At 48.3% G+C, this 16,622-nt stretch overlaps 1 protein-coding gene across 1 annotated transcript; it reads left to right on the top strand.

Moving 5' to 3' along the window:
• Positions 1–4,688: 4,688 nt before the first annotated feature.
• Positions 4,689–14,725, top strand: Proc (protein C, inactivator of coagulation factors Va and VIIIa). Its single transcript, XM_047542786.1, is given in 10 exon segments — positions 4,689–4,761; positions 6,222–6,308; positions 7,534–7,593; positions 7,596–7,699; positions 8,750–8,774; positions 8,898–9,035; positions 9,125–9,259; positions 11,528–11,667; positions 12,525–12,642; positions 14,028–14,725. Coding segments are annotated over 10 exon segments (1,443 nt in total). The 5' UTR covers positions 4,689–4,715; the 3' UTR covers positions 14,618–14,725.
• The last annotated feature ends 1,897 nt before the right edge of the window (positions 14,726–16,622 follow it).

Below are 16,622 nucleotides of genomic sequence, written 5' to 3'. Positions count from 1 at the left end.
ACAGTGATAGAGGCTGAGGGGTCCAGAAGCATGGTATTTGCATCTGATGAGGGTCTTTTTGCTACATCATAATATGGTGGAGGGCACCACATGGGGAGAAAAAGCAAGCATGCTAGAGATACCTTGCTTTTATTCTAAAGCCACTCCCAAAATAATTAATTTATTCATGAAATATCCTATGGCCAACAAAAAGAATTTTGATGACAGCTGGATGTGGTGATGCATACCTGTAATCCTAGATGCTCCAGAGGCAGAGGCAGGAGGATCACAAGTTCAAAGCCAGCCTCAGCTATTAGGGATGTGGCTCAGTGGTTAAACACCCCAGGTTCAATCCCTGGTACCCCGCCTCCCCAAATTTTTTTGATGACAGCTGTGTTGGCCCTTTACAGGGTATGAGAGAGCTGATTCTATCAGATCTTACCAACAAATCATGTTTTCTATCATATACCAAATGCTGGATCAAATCATGGCAATAAAAAATGTTCCCCTACCTCTTAAGTATTTAATTAAAAAAATGGAGTTTCAAATTGTCTTTTTGATTTCTGTAAAGGTTTTAAGAAACTGAAAACAAAATGACATCCAAATACAAGTGGAATTTTGCCCCTATGTTGGCACATTTGACATAGTGTGAATGTAAACTTTTGAAACTACTATTCAGTCTATGAACTTCTTACTAGTGAAAATACAAAGATGTTAGCTATAAAATATCCTGCTCACCTGTACACAATATTCCTAAAGGTGACAGGCTTTGATTTCAATGAGCAATGTGATTTAACTCAGTTTCACAGAACAACCAAAGGAGCAGGTTCATTGATGTGCTATGTCTAAGCTAATTCAATGACTGCTAATTTCACCTAAGACTTGGGGTCTTTAGGAAAAGACCCAAAAACCTTCAGATTAATTTTAAGGTGCTTGGCTATCTCAAATCAGGGATTTGTAAGACTTAGTTTCTACAGCTACTTTCATATTCCTTTCTGTACCATGCCCAAACCCAAATTCAGTTTTGCATATTATGTGCTATGCTCTTGTTTGATTCTTTACCTCCCTATTTCAGTTGTATGTGTTATTCCATCTGTCATTCAAATAATACTTCATTTAGCCTTTTAAATAACCATGACTGGGTCATACTGACATCAGTGTTACAATCATTATCATTTTCATTATCTGAATTCTTGAAAAGCATGGTTCCAATCAATATTCACTGTCTTAAATTAAACAAGCACTTCTTCAATTCACAGCACAACAGTTGATCCACAGGCAAAGTGGATGTCCATGCTTAGGAGTACAATGCATGCAAGTTGCATCACTGGGAGTGATGTAATAATGGATTATCCACTATCCTGAATTGCAAATCTTGATCGCTGTCATTAGGAAGGTGCTGGGTTCCTTTGACACTATAATTAGTGTTGTTTTCAGACTGTATATTGGGGGTTCCCATACGGGTTTTGAACCTTTCCCTTCACCTTCTGCATATATCACTAAAAACCAAAATCCAAGAGTTTACCAGATGCAGAACTTTATTGCTAAAATTGGAACAGTCTTAGACAAACTGGTATGGTTGGTGACTCTAGCACATTCATAAAATTCAGAAGTAATGTCTTAATAAAAAGTCAAGCATTTTTCTGTATACTAGCAACACAGAATTTAGATTCAAATCTTTAAAATGCCATTTACAAAAGCATTTTAAAAACATAAAGTTATTAAGGATAAACTCTCAAACATGGGTGAGGAAAATGAAAAAAGACCTAAATAAATAGGAAGAAACACCACGCTAATGGATCAGAAGACAATATTAAGATGTCTCTTCTTTCCAAATTGTTCTATAAATTCAACTTATCCCTATCAAATTTCAACAAACTTTTAAGAATAGAAATTGATAAACTGATTCTAAAATGGGTATGTAGAAATAGAAAGGACCTAGGATAGCCAAAACAATTTTGAAGAACAAAGGATTTCCATTACCTGGTTTCATGACTCACACTTGAGTCTTATAACAGCAATTAAAAATTAAGACAATGCGGTGTTGACATAGGAACAGATAAATCCACAGAGCAAAACAGATTTCAGAAGTGACCCATGTGTATCTGGTTATTTGCGTTTACAAACTATCAATGCAAATTCAATGGAGGAAAGGAGAGTGTTTGCAACATATAGATACCCCTATGTACATATGTATGTGTATGTGTGTATATGTATGTGAGCATATACACATACAAGTATGTATATATGTATACACACACGTATATATCCAGATAGATATGTAGTGTGCGTGTGTATGTATGTGTGTGTCCCCGCACAAGCGCGCTACCAGAGATTGAACCCAAGGGCACTTTACCACTAAGATACATCTCCAGCCCTTTTTTATTTTTTATTTTAAGACTGAATCTCGATAAACTGCAGAAAATTTGCGATTCTTCTGCCTCAGTCTCTCGAGTCGCTGGGATTACAGGCGAGCGCCACCGCTCCCGGTTTACACCCTAGTTCTTATTCCTTTGCTTGGTCCGCACTCTTACAGCGAAGCCCAGCCTACACACGTCCCTTTCACTCTCTAAATTACAGAGGGTCCGCTGCCCAAAGTCGGCCTGACGAATTTGGGCCCAGGTCAGGTGACGCGCCTTCTGACCAGGAAAGCCCCAGATCAAGCCAGTCAGCCTCACCCTCCGAGCCAGGGAGAATCCACCTGCCAACAGTGCGAGACTCTCTAACCAGCGCCCCCTGCTGGAAACATGCAAATGAACAGAGAGCTGGATTCCCGGTAGCTACCTCCAGGTGACGCCAGCCTCCAGTGACAGCAAAATTTAGGAACAACTGGTGGCCAGTACCTTTCCTGCCTGTGGAGGTGACGGGGATCTTGGGCACTGCAGAGAAGAGGCTATAACACAGTACACAGTGCAGAGAGCCCCAGTTGTCTAACAACTGTGAAGAGCTCTGCAGAGAAGGCCTAGGGACATCCTCTGGGCAGCCTGGGAGGCCTGGCAACCCTCCAGCACTGGTCACTTAAGAGCACTGCAGCTACCCTGGCTCGTTCAGGTGCCATAGCTCTTGCATCTGGACTGGTTTAAATTTGGGTATCTTGGACAGAGTCCATCATGTAGATTTACGATTAACACATGGACCCTGCTTAGACTTGACTTGGAATTGACCACCTGTGCTGTCAGAAGAGAGTGGAAGGGTAAGAAATTGGACGTGCAAGGGAAGCAATAGTGGACACCCAAAATTCCTTTGGTAGGCCAGATGGAGGGCAGCTGCAGACTTTGGGGGGACAACACCTGGAGCAAGAAGACAGGGCAGGAGGAGTTTTTACACAAATTCTTCAGGGGTTGGGGATGTAGCTCAGTGGTAGAGCCCTTGCTTAGCATGTGATGTGTGAGTTCCATCCCAGCACTGCAAAACCAAACCAAACCAAACCAAAAGCATAAAGTTACTCAGGTGTGGAAACCACCCATCTTGTATGATCCTGCACTGGTCTTCATGTTTCTGCTGAGTGGCCAGGAACTTGACTCTCTTCTCTAAGTAGCTACCCTCACAAACAGCCACTGGCTCCCCACTTTTCATAGATTCCATTCCAGTTATTTCGTCCTCCACCTCTGCTTGGTCTCCATGCACCTCAACACTTCATCCCCTTTTCCTCTGAGTCTCCTCAGTCCCTCTCCATCTGTGGTGGAGGAAAACACAGGTGCCCAGACCCTGGGTTCAAACTCTTCTGGGTCCAATGCTCAGAGTGGAGTGAGAGCTAGAGGCCCTGCTCTGGGAAGCTGGGAGAGAGAATCTGATCTGCCTCCTGGGTCAGGTGACTTCCTTGTATCACCAGAGGCCAGTGGGGAGGGGTCACATGTCCCACTCAGGTACTGACTGAAAAAGCACTGTCAAGTCCTCCAAGAAAGTGGTAGGGCAGAGAAAAAAATGGAGACATCTCTGTAACAGCCAAGTCCAGGGAAGGAAGATACTTACTAAATGCTGACAGACTGCAGGACACAAGCAAAGGCTCTGAGCCAGGCCCTTCATTTCGCCACTCTTCTTGCTAATATTTTATCTATGAACTCCAGGCAGCCTTTCCAGAGACCTGTTTCTTTTCCAAAGTGGCTGATTGGGACCAGGAGGACCAAAGTTCTAGTACAGGTCTGCCACATATCAGGGTGGTGAATTCAGACAAGTAATGTAAGACTTCTGAACATCTTCATCTGCACACAGAGATTACTTATAGTAATAGCCATGTGCAGTTGGGTGGAGAGTGACATGAGGGATTGGAGCTGAGGGCTCAGACCCTCTGCCTATGTGGGGGAGATCCACATCAGAGGTGGCATGTTGTTGTGCAATTAACAATGTCTTTTTTTTTTTTTAATGGTGACACACAATAGGTGCATCTTATAATTAATGGCATCCTAGATTTGATGAAGTATTGTTACTCACTCATTATACTGATAGTGAACAAACTGCAATATCTCTAGTAAAAGTGTCCCATCTGCAAAAAGGGGATAACGCTCCTCCTCAACCAGTCACTGTGAAGCCAAAATCTGACAGTGAATTTGAGAGTGCCAGGCCCTTACCTCCCACCCTGCTGGAGGGTATCTTTGGTGGCCAGAGGTGAGCTTTGGGCAAACTGAGCCATCGGGAGCCAGGATGAGGACTGTCAGCACCATTTGTTTATTTAGGCCTCAGCACCAAGGGCCAAGCAAATATTTGTGGTTATGGATTAACTCAAGTTCCAGGGTGTCATGGCGGCAGGAGGGCGAACTTGCAGTTTCTCCACGACCCACCCCTGTAAGTCCCCCTCGAGGCAGGACTGTGAGGGGGTGTGAAGGGAGGGTGCAGAAGGGAGAGGACAGTTGAGCTGTGTGAGGGTAGAATTCTTGAACCAGGGATCGATCTTAAGGCTGGCTGGAGCGCGGGGTCAAGGGAAACATGGGCCCTGCCACATGCCGGCCAGACCAAGGCATGGGTTGGCGTTCCCTAGGACTGAGTACCATAGTCCAAAGGGGCCCTCTCACCACATGCCTCCCTTTTTCCAGACTGTGAGTTAAGTGGAAGTCAGTTGAGGGGTTCCCTAGGGCCCAGGGCCATCCCCAGAAGCAGCCAAGAACCAAAGACCCTACATTATTCCCACTAGGCCCCCACCTCTAAGGATGGGGCACATCATTTAAACAAACTTCAGACCAGCCCTGAGCAAAGTGGGGTCAGACAGGGCTGTAAGATGGGGCAGGCAGGCCTGCCCACTTGATCTTGGAAGAAGTGGTTTTCCAGTGGCAGGGCTACTTCTGTGGATTTGTGGAGCACCCAGTGGTTTGGGGCCGTGTTCTAGGCCTGGAGTCACACAGGCCCTGTACTTGAGTCTTAGCTATGCTACCTCCTGATTGTGAATTTTTAGTAAGTTACTTAGCCTATTAAGCCCCAGTTCCCTCCCCATGAAAACAGGGATTATAACGTTAACCACCTCTTGGGTTGTTGTAAGCCTTAACTGAGGTAATAATGGCTAGTGTTTACTGAGCTTTTGCTATGTGCAAACCTTGTTTTGTTTTTGTTTTTGTTCTGGGATTTAATCAAGGGCCTTACACATTCTAAGCAAGTATTCTACCATTGAGCTATACCATAGCGCCCCAAAAATTGTTCTAAGAGCTTTGTGTGTACTAACATTTAATCCTTTCGACAATCCTTTAAGACATAGTTATCCTATTCATGTTACAATAAGACATGGAGTAGTTAAGCATCTCACCCAACACTGCCTTCTAGTAAGTGCTGGAATTTGCACCAGGCCATCTGGCTTCATGGCCTGTCCTGAATTGTGTGCAAATTGTTTGAAAGACACCCCATGTCCAATCAGTGTTAGCTATTATTCTTAGTGCAGCTATCAGACCAGCAAACACTACCTCTCAATCATCACTAAAAAAAAAATGAATGAAAAGAGGGCACAAGTGAATATTCCAGTGCATCTCATCTCCAGACTAGGCATTTCTGAACTGAGTCCCCTTTGACTGTCCCAAGAACTCTGCATGCTTTCTGCTCTCTCAGGTAGGTGGTGTAACCTTAGCCCCGCATAGAGGAGACTGAGGAGACAGGTGGCTGTCTAGTGAAAAAAAGACCCCTACCCCAGCTTTTTCCCTGACAATGAGCACACAGGGATGTCCCTTTAATTCAGCTTCCTGGGAAGGAGACAAGGGGCATGATAGCAGGTAGACCAGCATTGGTATGGGGCTGTCAGGAACTTAGAAGTCCTCCTCAGACAGGTGTCAACAGCTCCAGAATGTGGCAGCTTGCAAGCCTCTTGTTGTTCGTGGTCACCTGGGGAATTTCCGGCACGCCAGCCTCTCCTGGTAAGGCCACCACCAATCCTACCACAGGACCCTCAAAGCCTCCACAGGGCTCACTGGCACCTACCTTGGCCTCACACCATCCTCCACTTCCTCTGATCCTTGGTACGGTGAAAACAGGAAGGAATGGCATGAACTGGCTGGTAAGGCCCAGGCAGGTCAGCTTCCAGAACACAAGCCAGGAGCTGTAACGGCAAACACAGGTGATGACACGGCTGGGGGAGAGTCACAGACTCCCTAGGTCTTCCCACTCCATCTACTCATTCCCTCAACTATGAAAGTCTCAGGCCCAGGCCTCCACCCACACTACCCCGACAAACTTCTAAAATGCACACTTGCAGCCTCAATGCCACGCACCAGCCCCTTCCCTGAACTCCACAGAAGGGGACCATGATTCTCTGGGATGACTGCAGGACAAATACTTTGCCCATAGAGCCACACCAAGCTGTTTCTTGCACTTATGTCTTTTCTCGAGTTGTTTATCTTCCTGAGAGACCCCCTCCCACTCCCCCAAACACATTTCCCACCCGCGGTCTACTTCATCTGCCATCTCAGCTCAAGAACATCCTCCTCTGGATGTCTTTCTCTCCAACCCCTCTTACTCACTGCCCTGAGTTGATCCGTCCCTCCTAGCTGCTCCACTACCCAAGAGAGGCACCTCTCAGAGCTCAGGAGACACTTGATGACATACATTGGGTGACAGATCTCTCTGTTCTCCTGGCATCCCTGCCCAAGGGGAGGAGCTGGAAAATGCTTGATGGAGTAAGGGAGGGAGGCTGAGTGACAAGAAGGGATTGTACAAGGTGTATTGAGAGAATGAGACCCATCTAAACATCAGCAGCATCTGGCATTTGTCATTGAATGCTTACTTTTGTGACATGCATGGTATTGTTTTATACAATTATTTCATAATTGAGGTTCAGAGAGGTAAAAACATGGTTTTAAGGTCACACAGAGGTCAGGTTGGAATTAAAAGGGAGGTCTATCTCTGAGCATATGCTCTGAATGGTTAAGTCTCCTGTCCTCCAAGGGTCATCTGCTTCATGAGGAGGGACAGAGCAGAGGGGCAGGGGACAGCATCATTACTGGGAATTGCATTAAGTCCTAACGGGGCCCGAGACGGGGCCTTTCCAAGTTCTTTCCCCAGTTTGGCTTCCTCAGATCGCTTCATGGCCTGCAGCCCCTCTCAGTCCCTCCACCACAGTGAGTTTGCTTCCCCCCAAACCAGACTTAGTGTTCTCGAGCAGTGAGCGTGCCCACCAGGTGCTGCGCATCCGCAAACGCGCCAACACTTTCTGGAGGAGCTCCGGCCAGGCAACCTGGAGCGGGAGTGCACAGAGGAGATCTGTGACTTCGAAGAAGCCCAGGAGATTTTCCAAAATGTGGATGACACAGTAAGAGCACCTGCTGGGTTCAGAGGATGAGGCTCAGGGCTGGGCTGAGTTTGGGAGGAGCAGGTGGGACTGATCACTGAGGACTTCTTTGGAATCTAGGGAGGCCATGGGCACCAGCCCCTTCTCCCAGCTTGTTGGGGGTGGCTGTATGGACACTGGCTCTATGGGCTTGTCCTTGTGATTTATTTCTTGTGACTACAAGAAACAGAATTCTCCAATGAGCTCCAGATAGAAGAGTTTGGGGGCTGCTCTAGGCTGGGATTCCCACTCAAACCTTCTGTAGGAAGTTCAGTCCACCTTCCAGTGTACATTGGCCCCCTATGCCTCTCTCCCACCGTTTCTCTCTCTCTTTGTGACCAAAATGCTACCATCCCTGCTTCTACCCTTGCATCTGCCAGGGCTTGTTTGACCACGACTTTCTGATTCTGTTCACATATACTTACTCTGCCTCAGTTCATATTCTCAGGGAAGAAATTCTGATTGCTCAGGGAAAATGAGATTGGGGTCTAGATCCTTTCTAGTCTGAAGGTCAAAGCTAATACCACCAGCAACAGCTGGGACTTGGTTAGAAAACAGACTGTATTGCCCCAGACTTTGTGAACCAGCAACCTGTGTCACACCAACTCTGAGAACACTGGCTTAAGGAAGGACTAGTTCTGTAAGGGGTCCCCCAAACCAGGGAGGGAGGGAGGGATGGGGCTGGGAGGAAGCAGAGGAGCCTACTAGGGGATTTGGGTTCTTTCACTGCAGAAGTGCCTGTGGTATAGATAGTCCAGAGAGCAGGATTCCAACTGTACGTGGGAGGGGTGTTGTTCATGGGCTGGGGAGCCAAGGCCGGTGCAGAAGGAGGAGGAAACAAGGAACACTAGCTGCTAGCAGCTGGTGACAATCAGGCAGTTGACTCTAGTTTGTCTGGAAGCCCTCCTTTCGCTACCAGCTCACAGTTGCCCTGGGCCGTAGGAGGAGAGAGGTACGGGGTGGGGGTGGGGGGCAGCGGGGCTCCCCTTACACACACAAGCTGACCCCTGAGGCTGCCCCCTCTCTCCACAGCTAGCCTTCTGGTCCAAGTACGTCGGTGAGTGAGATCTAAACCCCCGCGGCTGGGCTGTGCAGGCCTGCTTCCCTGAGCTCTGGGCTGCTGAGGGTGGGGAAGGGAGGTGACGGTAGTTATGACCTCCATCCTCTCACCGTGCGGCAGACGGTGATCAGTGCGCAGACCAGCCCTCGGAGCACCAATGCGCCAGCCCGTGCTGCGGACACGGCACGTGCATCGATGGCACCGGTGGCTTCAGCTGCGACTGTGGCAGGGGCTGGGAGGGCAGCTTCTGCCAACACGGTGAGGGGGTCGCCAGGGTGGGGCCGGGAGGGCGGCTGACCCCTGGCACACAACGCCACAGCCAGCTCTCCACGATCTCGTGTCCGCAGAGGTGCGCTTCTCCAACTGCTCGGTGGACAACGGTGGCTGCGCGCACTACTGCCTGGAGGAGCAGGGCGGGCGCCGCTGCAGCTGCGCGCCGGGCTACAAGCTGGCGGATGACCACCTCCAGTGCCAGGCCTCTGGTGAGTCGCTTCGGCCCCGCCCCCTCACCCACCCTCTCCAGGTCACCGGAATCCCACAGCAAAAGGACCGGCATGGGAAGCACAGGAAGGCTCCCGGTCAAAGAGCATTGAACAGGGCGGAGTCTTAGAGTGACCACCCACGTGCCCGCCCCAACATCCGTCCCTCTGTTACCGCCGTCACCCAGGTTTTCTTGCTTGCCTGCCTTCCTCCAGGTTGCCCTGTTCTCCTTGGGGACACCTTCTGGATCATAAGCCCATAGGCGACTCATCTCGGAGTCTGAGCAGATCTAGGGCCCAGGCCTCCAGCATTTTCCTCCATCTATCCTGGACGTGTTGATTTCCTTTGGACACATTTTCAGCCCTGTATCCCATTTCCCGCTATGCCTTGATCCTCCAGGAGAGAACAAAACCTGATTTTGCCTTCTTTTATATTTTCCTTTTTATGCGTTTTTGTCTTCATCAAATTTATTATATATGAAGTTTAAGAAGTCAGGATTTTACACCTCTTACATTGAATTTCCCCATATTTTCTTTGGTGTGGGCACCCCCCCTCTTCCACTTCCTCTTGGACCCTTTTAATGAGGAAGTTCATATCTTCTACCTCTAGGAGCATTTTTCTTTTTTTTCCCCATGCTGGGGATTAGACCCAGCGCCTTATATTTATGAGGCAAACACTCTACCAACTGGGCTATAACCCCAACCTAGGAGCATTTTTCGAATTATTTCTTTGACATCTCCTCTCTGCCTTGTTTGTCTTCTCTTTCTGTGTCTCTAGTTTTATCATCTTTACCATTTTCCATCTCTTTGACTATGTGTTCTTTCAAGGGACTTTCCACAACTTTATATTTCAATCCTTCTACTGAAAACTTTTTCTTGCTTTGAATTTTGAAATAAGAAGAGAGACACAGTAAGTTGCAAGGAAATGCCAAGTGGACCTGTGGGCCTGTGGACTTTTCTGTGAGGTCATCGGAAGGTCAGAGTCATTCTTTCTACTGTACAGATCCTTAGGACTTCCATTTAGGCCAGTTTTTGGAGGGGAGGCCTCTGAAGTCTATGCAGGCTTGGCTTCCTGCCCCTTGGAGCAGGGTGGAGCAGAGGAGGTGGCTTCAGGGCACCTGCAGAGGTTGCCCGACTCCCTGTGGTCAAACAGTTCACTATCACAGCAGCAGCACTACCTGGAATTCCTAGTCACAGTCTGTTTCCCCCTCCGCAGGTGACTGTCTTCTGCAGGAGAGGGAGGACATTTAGGCACCGAGGAGGTCTCTAGTGCTCTCTCTCTTCTTTTCCTGGTCCTGGCCTTTGAATCCAGGGCCTTGTGCATGCTTTGCAGGCATGTGCTCTACCATTGCGCTATATCCTCAGCCCTTTTATTTTATTTTGAGACAGGGTCTTGCTGAGTTACTCAGGCTGGCATCAAACTTGCAATCTTCCTACCTCAATCTCACAAGTATCTGAACTGGCTTCTAGCTGTCTCTTCTATGAACTCAACATGCCTTCTGTGCGCAATTGCAATTGTACTGCCTCCCTCAGAGGCACTGAGGTCTCCTGAGGGACTCAGGTGCAATTCTTGGCTTTTGGGCACCCTGTTACTGGCTGAGAGTTTTGCTTTCTCAGTTTGCTAAGTCAGTCACAATGTTTTTCTGCTGCTCAGTTTCTGGAATTTTACTACTGCTGTTTACTTTGCATTTTCTCATTACATGGTTCCCCTGTTGAAGGTGTCCCAATGCCCTACAAGTCTAGATCCTCCAACCTGACATTCAAGATCCATTAGAAGCAGACCCAGGCAGATTCTCCAGTCCCTGTTTCTCCGTGGTATGCACTCTTCTCTTAGGAGAGAGGCCTTGCCGTCCTGCTCAGGCTTACTTTGGGCTCTCCAGGCATGCCCGCCTCCTTCTCCCCACAACTTCTTACCTCTGTTAGGAGCTTGGCAGCATCCTGGCAAGAGACCTTCCTTATGTATCTTGGGATTATTCCCCAACAGTCCAACATCACTGGAGATGATGTTGAACCACTGAGACATTTAACAACCTATGCAAGGACCCAGGTAGTGATGCTGCTTGATCTGTCTTGCCATTAGGAAGTACTGTTTGTTGACTGACTGACGGATCAGAGGAAAGTCACAGCTAATATGGAGTATTATAAGCATTATTTATCCTTTGAAATTTTCAACATGCCAAACTGACCTACAGACAGAAGGAGAATCAAGATGGGAGAACAGTCTCGAGAGTAGTGCCTGGTAGTCCTCTTATCATCTCCCTGTACCTTCAGTGAGGTTCCCATGTGGAAGACTAGGGATGCGAATGGAGAAGAAGCGCAATAACTTCAAACGTGATACAGACCAAGTCATACGAATAGATCCAAGGATCGTCAATGGATCATTAACCCGACAGGGAGACAGCCCCTGGCAGGTGAGAGGAGAGGAGTGGCTGTCTCTCTCATTCGCTGGGTCAGGGATCACTGAGGCCCTCCTGGGAGTTCCAGCTCAGGATGTAGAAATGGGGAGGGAATTTGCTGATGCTTGAGGGACACCTGATAAGGGTTGGGGTGGGACTCAGAGAAAGACAGAGGTGACCTGGTGGGAGGGGAGTACTAAGGAAAGTGTAGAATGGGTCATGGGGTCATAATGGGGGATATGCAGGTTAGAGTTACAGTTTTAGAAAGAGCTGGAAAGGTAAAGCTCTGTTGGTGGGAGTTTAGGCAGAGACCCTGCTAATGGGTGGGGAGTGGGAGAAGGCTAGGAGAGAAGACTGACTTGCTTATTTCTTCTCTCTGTGGAGAGAGGAAATCAGCCAGAAATCAACAACTAGGGTACTGGCCTTTGGGGGCTCACAGACTCTGTCAGAATCAGGATCCTAAATACCTGTAACCAGTGGGACCAAAGCAAGGACAACCATCAGGACAGAGACTGAGAGAGGTCTGAAGGATGCCCAAGTCAGCCTGGGGGCTACAAAGTCTTCCCAGAGGATGTGAGGCCTGGCCCAAAGACCCCAAGGTGAGAAGACTTCTCCCTGTGATGGGGTGGCTGAAGATGACTGCAGGAACAGTCTGAGCCAGGTCATAGAGATATCCTGATACAGGCCAGTCCTTACAATGTGCACGAATAGAGAATGCTAGAAAAGGGCCATAAGTCTATGTATGTCCATGTGACCAGAGAGCCCAGGGAAGCACTTGAGAACTGAACCAGGGACTGTGTGAGATTTAGAGGTCCTGGACTAGGAGTTGTCAGAAGCAGCCCTGTGATGTCACCACTTCACCCTCATTCCAGGTGATCCTACTGGACTCAAAGAAGAAGCTGGCCTGTGGGGGGGTGCTCATCCACACCTCCTGGGTGCTGACGGCGGCCCACTGCATGGAGAACTCCAGAAAGCTCACTGTCAGGCTTGGTATGAGCTGGGGTCAGGTGGGGAGCTGCCAGAGGCCTGGGTAAGGGGTGGCAGGGGTAATGGGCAGGCTGTCCAGGTTTGAGAGGTCCTGGTCTCAGGGTGCTTGAACTCCACAGAAGGTGCTTTGGTGGAAGAGACCTATGTGACCACACCATATCTGTCCCTGTGACACCAGGCTAGAATGGGATTCTCTTGAGTGCTTTTTTGTTGTTGTTGTTGTTTGTTTTTGTTTTTGTTTTTTTTGCACTGGGGATTAAACCTGGGCACTTAGCCACTGAGCTACATCCCTAGCCCTTTCTATTTTTCATTTTGAGACTGGGTCTCACTAAATCGCTTGGGTCCTCACTAAATAACTCAGGTTAACCTTGAACTTGCAATCCTCCTGCCTCATCCTCCCAAATCTCTGGGATTACAGATATGCATCACTGTACCTGGTTTGAGTACCCTCTTCAAATCTGGGCACACATGTTTGCAAGTGAGAGGGTTATACACATCCTTGTCCCCTCACCTCCCCTTACTTAGAGCAGGCTGTGTAGGGGGCCTCAGCACACTAGGGTGCAGAGACCCACAAGACCTGGCTTCAGAGTCAGGCTTCACACAGACTGATGGGAATGGAACTCTGCAGCAAGGGACTCTGGCATCTGCCAAAGCAGCTAACTGTTTTCCCTGGAGCCTGGGGTTGGGGTTGTTAAGCCTAGGTCTTACTCTGACAGTTTCTAGAGGGACTCTCATTAGACTCTATGCAAAAAAAAAAAAAGAAAAAGAAAAAGAAAAAAGGAAGAAAGAAAAAAAGGAAAAGAAAAAGGTGTATTGTGAATGTCTACATTCATACTTCTTATAATTACTGTCAGCACAACTGATGGCCAGTGACCCTTAATGGGACTTGGTGTGGGACTTCTAGGTCCTCCATCCCAGGAACTACTGACCTTGCTGAGAGGACTTTGTCCCTCATACGTAGTCCAGATCATTATTCCCCTGCGGTACCTATGTCCTCCTCTTTGGGTCTTGCTGCTCTGGCCCTCGTTTCTCCAGTTATAGGTGCTCCATATTTCCTTTTCTGACTCTGATCTGTGTTTGCTGGTTTCCAGGGCCTTGGGCCTCCCTGCTACCCCTGGCTTCCCTGTCTTGCTGTTCCTTCTGTGAGTCCTGAATCCACACCAGCATTCTGTCCCTTTGGGATTGACACCCATGGGCCACTCTTTCTGGTAGGAATTCACCCTTGATAAGGATCCAAAACACAGACAGTTGGCTTCATGACAGTGTCTTCGTGACATGTGGGCAACCCTGCCAGCCAGACCCATTCAAGCCCTCCATCCAGACGCAATGGAGCACAGCCAACTTGTGGGCTCCTCTGGCCCACTCTGACAGCATCCTCTACCCTGCAGGTGAGTACGACCTGCGGCGCAGGGACAAGTGGGAAGTGGACCTGAACATCAAAGAGGTCTTCATTCACCCCAACTACAGCCGGAGCACCACTGACAACGACATCGCACTGCTCCGCCTGGCCCAGCCCGCCACCCTCTCGAAGACCATCGTACCCATCTGCCTCCCCAACAGTGGCCTTGCGGATCGTGAGCTCACTCAGGCTGGCCAGGAGACAGTGGTAACTGGCTGGGGTTATCATAGCAGCCGAGAGAAGGTGGCCAAGAGAAACCGCACCTTTGTCCTCAACTTCATCAAGATTCCCGTGGCCCCACGCAACGAGTGCATGCAGGTTATGAACAACATGATCTCTGAGAACATGCTGTGTGCAGGCATCCTAGGGGACCAGCGGGATGCCTGTGAAGGTGACAGTGGGGGACCCATGGTTGCTTTTTCACGAGGCACCTGGTTCCTGGTGGGCCTGGTGAGCTGGGGTGAGGGCTGTGGGCTCCTTAACAACTATGGTGTCTATACCAAGGTCAGTCGCTACCTAGACTGGATTCACAACCACATCAGAAGCAAGGACAACTCCACCAAGGTCCAGGTGCCATAGCACCCCTCTCTCCTCATCTCTGGACCCCAGAGGCCACTCTGCAGTGGAGCTTGGGATATTGAATGGCAATACATGGGACATTAAAGGGCTTGTGACACACACACACCAGCCTGTGACTCTGTCTGACCTTTCATTCCTGTTCTGGACCATTCTAGAGGGAAGTAACATTTATTGAGCATCTACTTTATGTCACACACTTTATGAACAGAATATTATTTAACTCCCAAAGCAATTTTGTGGAGTGGGGAGGAACAGATCCAATATTGTAGGGTCTGAAGCTGATGCAATTTGGGGTTCGTGTGTGCTCTCTTTATAAAAAAGAATGAAGCTGGGGGTGGTGGTGCACACCTGTAATCCCAGCGGCTAAGAAGGCTGAGGCAGGATGATTGTGAGTTCAAAGCCAGCCTCAGCAACTCAGCCAGGCCCTAAGCAACTCACAAGACGTTGTTTCTAAATAAAATATAAAAAAGGGCTGGGAATGTGGCTCAGTGGTTAAATGCCCCTGGGTTCAATGCCTGATACTAAAAAAAAAAAAAAAAGAATGAAAAAATGTGACTACAAAACTGTTAGAGTCTTTCTAAAGGCCTTGGAAAGAGCCTGTGCAAGACATGGATCCTAAAGCTTATGCTTGACCAGCTGTGGAGGGAGGCAAGGTACAGGAAGGTCTAACAGTGGAGCCAGGATTCAAATTTAGGCCTAACTGAAAACCCCAGGTGCTTTTCTCTGTTGTGCTTTGTTCCTGGGGGTCAACTGTTTTGACATCTGCTGGGTATGGAGGCCTCCTCCTGTGGAGGAGTAGCCAGGGACCCTGAAGGTGTTATGCAGGATGAACTCACAGTTTAGTTGAGGAAACTATTAAGAATAACGTTACAAGCTGAGTGTACACTGAGATACTAACTACTCATGAGGCAGAGTTTGGATGATCGCTTGAGTCCAAGAGCCAGCCTGAGCAACATGGCAAAACTCCATCTCAGGAAGGAAGGAAGAGAGGGAGAAAGGAGGAAAGGAGGAAGAGGGAGGGAAGGGAGGGAAAAGAAAAGGAAAGGAGAAAGGAAGAAAGAAAGGAAAGGGTGGGGGGGAGAACAATGTTATACAATTGGGAATAGCAGTAATCACTGTTACCTGCTGCTGTTGACCTCTGGGTCCTCCCTGGCCCCTCCATGCTCATTGGACAGTGTGGTGAGTTGGATGTAGGACATTGGACAAGAAGCCAGCCAACCTAGGTTTTAGGCCTAACTCTCCTATCAACTTGCCTTCCAAATGAGGGATCCCAATGAGCCACCTAATCGTCCAGTCTCCAAATAGTGTAGTGGCTCTGGAATCAGTCAGGCCTGGGACCCTGTTACTACCACCTAGTTCTGTAGTTGATCTTGGAAGAGCTGTTGTCCCAGCCTCCTCCCCATTTGTTGATAACAACCAGAACTCTGTGTGCAGAGACTACACAACAGGGGACAGGGCAGCCATTAGGACCTTGCTGGTCCATGGCCTGTCTCATTTAGCTCCAGCCTCTGCCAGAATCTCAGGGAGCCTGTGTCCCACCGCAGCTCACCCCTGCACCTTGCCCCACTTTCACTCTTCTGAGGTGTCCAGGACCAGCATGAACAAAAGAATAAGTGACCTCTCCTGGGGAATGACAGATTGTCCACACTTACCATATATATTTGGAAGGTCATTTACCTTTTCTGAGTTTCAGTTACCTCATCTGGGTTCAATGGCAAAGCACCAGCCTGTGTTTTCTAAGATCCTTGATGATAAAATCAAATAACATATATAAAGTGTCTGGGCCCTTTAACTCAGTTCCAGGTGAACAGAACTTGATTCACAAGTTTCTGGGTGCTAGAGAGATTATACAAAATTTAAAATAAAAATAGTAGGAAACCACAAAGTAAGCACAATGAAGTCCATCAGAATTCTAACTTTAGGGTTGGGGTTGTGGCTCAGTGGTAGAGAGCTTGCCTCACATGGGTGAGGCACTGGGTTCGATTCTCAGCACCACATATAAAGA

The sequence above is a fragment of the Sciurus carolinensis genome, chromosome 3 (assembly GCF_902686445.1).
Source record: "Sciurus carolinensis chromosome 3, mSciCar1.2, whole genome shotgun sequence".
Classification (NCBI taxonomy): Eukaryota; Metazoa; Chordata; class Mammalia; order Rodentia; family Sciuridae; genus Sciurus; species Sciurus carolinensis.
The sequence above is the reverse complement of the archived record's forward strand: the minus strand, read 5'-3'. Positions and strand labels throughout refer to the sequence as shown.